This window comes from Vigna unguiculata, chromosome 9 (assembly GCF_004118075.2).
Source record: "Vigna unguiculata cultivar IT97K-499-35 chromosome 9, ASM411807v1, whole genome shotgun sequence".
NCBI classification, from domain to species: Eukaryota; Viridiplantae; Streptophyta; class Magnoliopsida; order Fabales; family Fabaceae; genus Vigna; species Vigna unguiculata.
The window spans coordinates 1,607,984-1,617,490 of NC_040287.1; the positions used below are offsets into that span (position 1 = coordinate 1,607,984).

The 9,507-nt window shown below is 34.4% G+C and overlaps 1 protein-coding gene across 1 annotated transcript; it reads right to left on the bottom strand.

Annotated features, from left to right (window-relative positions):
• Positions 1–833: 833 nt before the first annotated feature.
• Positions 834–8,231, bottom strand: LOC114162264 (copper-transporting ATPase RAN1-like). The gene is made up of 9 exons (XM_028046091.1): positions 7,808–8,231; positions 5,631–6,245; positions 4,560–4,989; positions 4,064–4,389; positions 3,351–3,409; positions 2,906–3,248; positions 2,390–2,578; positions 2,030–2,287; positions 834–1,549 (listed from the first exon to the last, which is right to left on the bottom strand). Exons 1-9 carry the CDS (start codon positions 8,087–8,089, stop codon positions 1,073–1,075), a joined length of 2,979 nt encoding a protein of 992 aa, XP_027901892.1. The 5' UTR covers positions 8,090–8,231; the 3' UTR covers positions 834–1,072.
• Between the last annotated feature and the right edge of the window lie 1,276 nt (positions 8,232–9,507).

A 9,507-nucleotide genomic window follows, 5' to 3' on the forward strand; every position in this document is an offset into this window, starting at 1 on the left:
TATGTTATAGAATCAGTACGCACCATAAGAAATCATTGATACTTTTTTCCATTCATTTGCTTTATAAAAATGTATTCAATCTATTAACAATTCACTGCCAATGAAAATAAAAAATGTTGGATTGACCTTAGTGACGCGAATTGACGGTAGCCTATGGAAAAAACTTGCTTAAATTACACGTTATACCGACTGACTACGTATTCGCGTAATTAATTTTGCTCAGATATTACTAGAGTTGTGTTTTTTGTCAACAAATTACACTTTTAACATTAATTTTTCTTTATTGTTTTAAAATTTGTATAACAATGATGAAAAGAAAATATTTTTTACAAGCATTTACAAACAAGAAAAACAAAAATGAAAATACGGTAAGAATCTTTGTAATTGAAAGTAAAGGCAAGAATAATTTACTAAAGTAAACCATGATTCTTAGCTTTTCACTCGGTCTGAATTTTACTTCTAATTATGAATATACAATAGTTATATTACAAAATATAAAATAATGGTTATCGAATCCATTCATTTAAAATAATGGAAAGAAGATTTAAAAGGATGGAGAGCCTACATCTTTCATTATCCATCCAAAATTAAAAGGAATGGAGGAGAGAAAGTGGCTTTATGAAATTAAAAAAAAAACACTTTACTTTTATTTTTGCATACATAATTTATTTAGAGAGAATATTTGTTTAATATACAATAAAATGAGTGAAGAAGAAAATTAACTATCTTCTTTTATTTTAGAAATAAAAAATAAAAAATCAGAACCTAGGTCCCTCACTAGGTTGGAAAGATCGCATCAATGCGTGAACTTCAGGACCATATACACATTCAAATCGTCCCCTACGTGTGGCTCCATCGAAGAAGTTGAGCATAGATAAAAACTAGTGGAAGTGCTACGTCAATTACAATCCAAGTACAATTTACAATTAATTGGCGGCTACAGTTACAACAGCATCTCCCAGGATGCAGAAAAAGAAAAGGAACATGCACAAAATTGGAATAACAAATTCCGATCCCAATTCATTTATACCCTCACAAGCTAAAACCTATAATTATTCTCATTGCATTCTTGCTATTCTACAATTATTTCAAGTATTGCAGTAAGTCTGGGTCTTCTATATCTTTTAAGAAGCAAAGAAGAGCATACAACACTTACAGAAGAGAGAGCCATGCATGCACCAGCAACCCACGGTGGTAGTTTGATCCCCAGTGAAGGGTAGAAAACACCAGCCGCAACTGGTATGGCCACAACATTGTAAGCCATTGCGAACACATAATTCAATCGAATTCGAGAGAAGGTCTTCCGGGAAAGATCAATGGCTGTGATCACATCTTCTAAGTTATTTCTCATCAGCACATAGTCAGCAGCTTCAATTGCAATATCAGTTCCAGCTCCGATAGCCATACCAACATCGGCTGCAGCTAATGCAGGAGAATCATTGATGCCATCACCCACCATTGCAACTATGCTTCCATCTTTTTGGAATGAACGAACAACATCAGCTTTTCCTGCTGGCATAACCTCTGCCCTAACATCTTGTATGCTAACCTGTCATACAATACGTTTTTTAAACACAAGTTAGACAACATCAATTTCCATCCCAATATCAAGTGTTGTATAAGTTTCTATCCCATAAAATTTATGATGCAACTCTGTACTTAAGTACTAATTTTGCTTTAGACGGACAGTTTGTTAGTTGAGTTATGATTCACAATGGAGAGCTAAAGATACCGGTAACTTCATATTTTACATCAGATCAGTGTTTCAACTTATACCACTTTAGTTATGAATTAAGAGTACCTACAATAGGCCTTCTCAAAAACGCCAGATTACAAGTTAAAACAAGTTTCTTCATCCCTGGATCTTAAGCATGTCTTTCCCATATCCCTTGATTTTAAACACCAAAATTGCAACAATATTTCGGTGGTTATTGATCTTCTTTACACAAGCAAATAGTTATAAGAAGGCAGACAGAACACAGATTTTAATAGCGAATATAAATAAAACATAATACACAAATATACAGACCTCCTTAGCAACCGCACGAGCTGTTCTCCAGTTATCTCCTGTAACCATAACAGGTGTGACACCCATTTTCTGGAGACCCTGTATGACTACAGAAGCTTCTCTCTTTAGTGGGTCTGCAATCCCCAAGACTCCAGTTAATATATCATTATATGCTACCAGTATCCCTGTCTTTGCACTTTCTTCAAGCTCTATCACAAAATTTTCCACCTCTGTTGAAATATGTATGCCATTTTCCGCCATCAACTTCCTGTTACCAACCTGTTGAGGACAAAAGTGCCATGGTTACAACTCTCAGGAAAACAAGAAGCAAATTCCAAGGTTTGCAGAGATCAAGATGACCACGATAGTAAACGGACATACCAAAATGCGCTTCCCATCAATCAAACATTGAACACCTCTTCCAGGAAGAGCAGAGAAGTCTGAGACGTCAAAAAGCCAACCAGTTTTCACGTCATTCTCAGCACCAGTATCAGCAGAAGAGTCATCAAAGAAATGAAAATGGCGTGCATATGCTAATATTGCTTGTGCTAGTGGGTGTTCACTGCTAGCCTGAATCATAAAAATTAAATGAAATATTACAAGTCATAATTGGTTACGTTGTTACCCTACAGGAATCAGAGAAGATATAGAAGCGTGTAATTTTCTGACAATCAAACATATAAGAAATTATGATTCATTAATCTACTCTAAACTTGCTACTCGTGCCATAACGCTTTTCAAGAAGTTAAGCAGACAAGAAGGAAGGAAATATTGAAATATCCTATATGAATCCTCTATAAATTCACCTGAATGCTCTGAACCAGATATGTATCATCAATAGAATAAATAGACAATAAGAAAAAAAAACGTAACAGTCATTTAGAAATTAAAATTCACCTCAGCAGAAGCCACCAATTTAAGAAATTCTCCACGTTCCATTCCTGTGAATGTCTTGGCAGTAGTAACAGTGGCTTTTCCCTGAGTTAGAGTGCCTGTTTTATCAAATATCACGTACTTCACCCTCTGGGCCCTTTCCAATGCATCGCCCCCTTTGATTAACACTCCATTGTTAGCCCCAACCCCAGTTGCAACCATCACAGCCGTTGGTGTTGCCAAGCCAAGTGCACAGGGACATGCAATCACAACTACAGATATTGAGAACATCAGCGCAAAAACAAAGTGATTTCCATTTTCTGGCAGCCAGTCATCTGGGTAAGCTCCAATAGACCCAGCAATGTACCTACAGATAATGAGCCAAATTTAAAGATAAGAAGGATTAAGAATTCCAATCCATTAGTTATCAACATCTATTAATGTGCCCAAACCAGTTAGGTGACCTTACCAGCAAAATAACGTCAATAATGACAAAGAAACGACCAATGGAACAAATATGCTGGCCACCTGCAAACCAAGAGAATAGAACTTAAGCTAATGATATATTCACTCCTCTATGGACCAATAAACTACTCCATGTATCTTTTATTAAGATGAGGCTACTTTCAAAAATAGAGACTACTTTCAGAAATGATGAACAAGCAAAAACATTCCCAACATTTAGGAGGAAAGCCACAAATTAGAATAACTAGAATCGTTAAGACCCTAATTTTCAGAGATCAGAGAGACTTCAAAAGACTACCCTAACTTTACAAGCTTAACCAAATTAGCCAGAAAACAGTCAAGGAACAGACTATACGATTCCTTTATACTCAATGTATCTTTTATTAAGATGAGGGTATTCCAAATACCAGAAATTTTGCTTAACAAACTGTAGAGAGAGTAACAACCACGTAAAACTACAATATAACTTAAAATTTGAGATTGCCAGAGTAAGAAGAGTTGCAACATTTGAAACAAAAAGAAAATGATTGGTTGGAAGTGCCAGGTCACCTTGAAACATGAAACAATTGGCTGAACTGGAGCACAGTTTCACAAGGTAATCCTTTCTTTACAAAAAAAATACTAAGCAAAAGGCATTCACTGTGAAAGTAACTCGAGAAAAATATAGGTAACCCTGAGGGCAACATAGGCAAACACAACCATGACCAATATACTTACATAATCAGCAAACTTCTGAATAGGAGCTTTGGACATCTGCGCTGTCTCAACCAAGCTAATAATCTGGCTCAGAACTGTGTCAGATCCTACTTTGGCAGCTTGAACATGAAGGACACCATGCAAATTTATTGTGCCTCCAATAACAGAAGCATTCACCTCCTTTAAAATAGGCACGGATTCACCTGTTACCATGCTTTCATTTACATAACTTGAGCCCCAAGTAACAACACCATCAGCAGGGATCTTTGCACCAGGAAGAACTTTCAATGTGTCCCCAGGTTGAACAAGCAAACAATCAATTTCCCTTTCTTCAATACATTTACCACCTAGATATCAATATAATTTTAGTTGTCATCATATTCATCCAGAACATGATAAATGTGATAATAACCTTAATTAATGATCCTTCAACCTACATATAAGATAATGAAATCCAAATACCTTTTGTTCCTTCTACAAACAAAAAAAAAACAAATAAATTGAAATTCACGCACACCTTTATCTTTGACAACTAGTAAAGCAGTCGCAGGTGCAAGTTCTACTAATTTCTTGATAGCATCAGATGTCTTTCCCTTGGCAAGGCATTCCAAATACTTGCCCAACAATACAAATGTTATGAGCATAGCACTTGTTTCAAAGTAAGTTGGAGACCAAAATCCAGTAAGAGCACCATATAGAAGAGCACAAACAGAATAAACATAAGAAGCGGTAGTACCCACTGCAACAAGGACATCCATGTTTGTAGAACCATTTCTAAGAGCTCTGCCAGCTGCTATGTAGAAGCGCTTACCGATCACAAATTGAATGACACTCACCAATGCCCATTTCAACCAATCACTCATGAGGAAAGGCCCACATCGCCGAAGTAAGAGGGAATACACCATTGGTATATGAGGACAAACTACCCTCACGAAGAAGAGAGGAATCTGAGACAAGCATCGGGCAAAAATATGTTAAAAAATCTAACATAGCCTAAAAACACAAGGGACCGTTTATACTATGACTCAAATTTTAAATAGAACTATTTTTCCTTTCAGCAATATCAAATATTGTATTGTTTCAGTATGCGTATTTTTCATTAAGAGAAGATGATACTAAGATAGAAAACCTCTTCTTTTATGTGAAATTAATGTATGGATGAATTCCCTACAAGGCATATGTTTATGGGATTTGACAATTGCAGACTCTCCAAGGATGGTAAGATGCCTAATATTTTAGAATACTGAAGCAAGGCAATAAATGATTTCTATCCCAACCGCCCACAACTTCTTTACAGTTCTAATTTTCCCTTCTCAAATGAAATATATATAAGAATCTGTTTCTAAGTATAAACAAGAAATTGTTTTATTGTCAATGAGTTTTCAAGATAAAGCACAGTTCACAACTTAAAACAAATAATATGTAGTGTTTGTCGGTGCCAGAACATCATCTAACAAGAATTTTGACATGTGATATTATGTACCCATAGAGATCACAATTAGATGGAAAGAAATGCAAATAAAGAAGACAAAGAAATACAATGAAACTATATGATCATTATGTGATTTGAGATTAAAAAGATACTCACACTAAGTAACAAACTGGAGACAAAGAGCCGAAATATAGTTGAGATCTCTTCAACACCTTTAGAAGCCATTCTCGTATAAGGGCTTCTAACATGTAATGTAAACTTCCCATTGCTTCCGCCCTGGATTGCATCAACTAAGGATCTAGAACTGAGAACTTCTGGATCAAACAGAACATCCAATTCACCTGAAATCTGGTCAAAATGAAACTGCCTGACTCCTTTTATGCTGCTAATAATGCCTTCTAAAACTTGTCCATCAATCACACTGTACACACCAACCACCCCTAAGATTATTTTATCCTGTTCATTGCTTTGTAAAAATGAAGCATCAAAACCACAATCTTCAATCGCGTTGACTATATCATCTTTACTAATTACACCGGGATCATATTCAACTTCACCTGCCGAAGTAGCCAAAGCTACCACCGCCCTTTTGACCCCTGGAAGATTTCTTAAAATACCTTCAACGGAATTTACACATGCTGCACATGTCATACCTCCAATTGCGAACTGTCCCACCATGGTTCCATGTGGCATCTTTCCAACAGTACTGGATTCAGGTAATATGTCTGCTTCAAACCCAGCATCTTCAATTGCATTTTTAATGTCTTCATCCTGGAATATGACAGGTTTAAACACATAACGCAATATCTTATCAAATACAAGCTTCGACTACTAAATCACTGCAAAAAAAGAATTGTTTTTATTCATATTATATAGGACTAAAGGACTGGCTAATCATCACTTAACATGTATCAGTCAAACAATAATCTTCCAATCAAATATACTCTTTCTATCTCATAATGAGTTTCAGTTTAAGTTTTTTTTTTTTTTTTTGCATAGATTAAGAACGATGATAAATACATCACTTTATCAAACAATATTTACTAAAATGACTCTACTCATTCACTAAATGTGTTACTTTTATTGAGACACAGTAATTAATTTGTTAACAGATTGGGAATAAGAACATTAATGTTTCGTTGAAAACTGCTAACATTAGTTACTTAGAATTTTATTTTTTTTTCACAAGTTTAAAGTTACAATCATTTTGGGACAGAGAGAGTATCATCTTTCAGTAGTAGCAGAACCAGATGGTTAAAAGGATGTCTGCCTTAGTGGCCAAATTATGATATCTGTGCACAAAATATTTATACCACTGAAAAGAAAAAATAACCACTAAGAGAATGAGTTGATCAGAGGAATATCGATATCAATTGAAGTTTTATGATATAAATTATCGTGAGAGCTGAGAGAAGAAGCTTAACATCAATTCCAGTCAACATCTTAGAGAAAAACATACACGGTGATCACCTGTACCTGAGGACCCCAAAAAACCTGGTTTCATATCCAAGTACAAGAAACCCCACCACTGAACACAAACATGTAAAAGTAACCCAAAAAAAAAGCTAACACAGTTATAAGTATAACTAACAAAAACAATGCAATCGCCATACATACTTTAAAAGCTGAGTTGGAGAATGTTTGCCAGATAAAAAGTTATGTATGACTTGTGACAGGAACACAGTATATAAATGTCCACTTAAATGCAATCACCAGCGACCAAAGCAATAAATATAGAAAGCAGACGATAAATAACAGCAATAAAAAACACAACAGCAAAATTCACCGGGAAAAACAGCATGATTACTGATTTTACGAGCATGGATCTCAATTCCAGACGTAAAGCACGTGCCCACGATTGACCAAATGCAGTCAATTAAGGCCAAAAAAATGGTAAAAAAACATCCAAACCAAAAAAAGAAAAAACATAACGGAAATATACTCTCAATTCATAATAATTAAGTAATTGTTAGGTAGAGATCGTTTTAAATATATATATATATATATATATATATATATATATATATATATTAATTATCTAAAATACTTTAAAACAAACTACAATTATGGCTTTAGATAAACTTCTCCACAAATTAGGAGGAAAAAAAATAAAAAGCTAAAATTAATTAATTTTCTCCCTAAATTAAAATTAAGTGACCGCAGCACACATTTTCTTCTTAATTTTATCTGCTGCAAGTGTTTAATGCAAAGATTTATATCCAAGCAGAACATAACTTGTAAAGCATAGTTAACTAAAACTTCAAACAAGTTAAATTTTCACAAGCAGTAAATAGAAGATGCAAAAGTAACTGTGTAGAGAGAGAAAGACGAACCTTGAGCAGAGCCGAGTTGAAAACTACGTCGGCTTTGTTCTGAAGCAGTGCGACGGAGGCGCTGATAACTCCGTCAAGTGATTTGAGAGCTGATTCGACGGAATTGGAGCAAGCGGCGCAGGTCATGCCGGTGACGGTCACCTGAATCCGCCTCGCTTCGGCGTCGATTTTGTCGTAGGAGTCCAACAGCCGCACATCCTCGAGGTCATCGGAGTCAGCTGCGGCGGCTCTTCTGTCACCGGCGAGGGAAGTGAGCTGCAAGCCTCCGGCTCCCGGCGCCATCGCGTGAGAGAGCGTAGAGAAACAAAAACACTGAGATCGTTAAGGCAAGAGAAACTGAAAAGGATGTGAACAAAAGGTGAAATGGAAAAGAAAAAGGGGGAAATATTTTCGACGGCAATGTTGAATAACACATTTCAGTTATCATTTTTATTTATTCTATTAGTTATAAACAGGTGCAAAATGCGCGGTATTTTTATTTCCTTTTTTACCCTTTAACTTTTGTTTAATTCCGATCGCCTCCCATTGTACTTCCACTCACAGAGATGTTGTACTGCACATTACGTAAACCGTGTCTGTGCGGCAATGCAACTTGCGTGTATAATTATTTTTTGTTGGTAAATAATTAAATCGTTTGTCGGAATAAAAATACATTATAAAAGAAAAGAAAAATGTTCATTGATAACTTTTCAATAGGAATAAGTATATTATTAAAAAATAATATTCCTAAAATATTTTAAATAACATAACCATGTGAAATTGTGACTAACTACGTTGAATTGAAATAATCCAACTATGACTGGTCTTTGTTCTCAGGAGGGTATAATGGTGATTTACCATGACCTTTGTTGTCAGGAGCTACACAAATCAAAATTGTTCTGCTGCATCAACTTCTGATGTTCATGAAAAACCCATTCAACTTCCAGTTTTCAATGACTCTTCTCTTGAAAAAAGACACCAGATTTTCGTATTATAGAAAAAAACAAAGGGTTAAAGTTGGACTCTATAAATAACTGGAATTGGAACTATATAGTTCTTTTTAAATAATAATTATTTTCCAAAAAATGTATAATAATACGTATAAAGAAGATAAAACAAAAGTGGAAAAAGTAAGTGTGCATGAGATTGAAGATAAAAAAATAAAAATAAGAGCAATTTTTTTTATGCCATAAATGTTTATGGAAAGATGACAATTCTCTCCACTACATCCATTTTGATAACTTTGTAAGAAAAAAGACAGAAAAATAAAGGAACATTTCCATTACCTTCCACTACTGAAAACTAAAAACTACTTCTCAATCAATTAAAAAGAAAATGTAAAGGGAAACCATACAAAACAGTGACTTCCAAAAATAACAATGTGGCATCCACAAAAGCCTCTTTTCCCCATCATTCATTACTATCATCCATAAATGCAGATAGTAAGAAAGAAATAAAGTGAACAACCAAGGTCCATAATTATTTAATATGAATGGAAATACAAAATTAAATTAAAATTTATACCTACTTATATATTATATATAAATAAATAAATTTTACTTCATAAATTAATTTTATAAACTTAAACTAAACTCAAAATGTATTTTTTAAATGATACTAAAATTATAAATTATTCTGACAAAATTTATTATTTGTTAATTTCACATATATGTATGTCTTTATAAAAAAAATGTATAAAATATCTTACATCAATTAAAAAT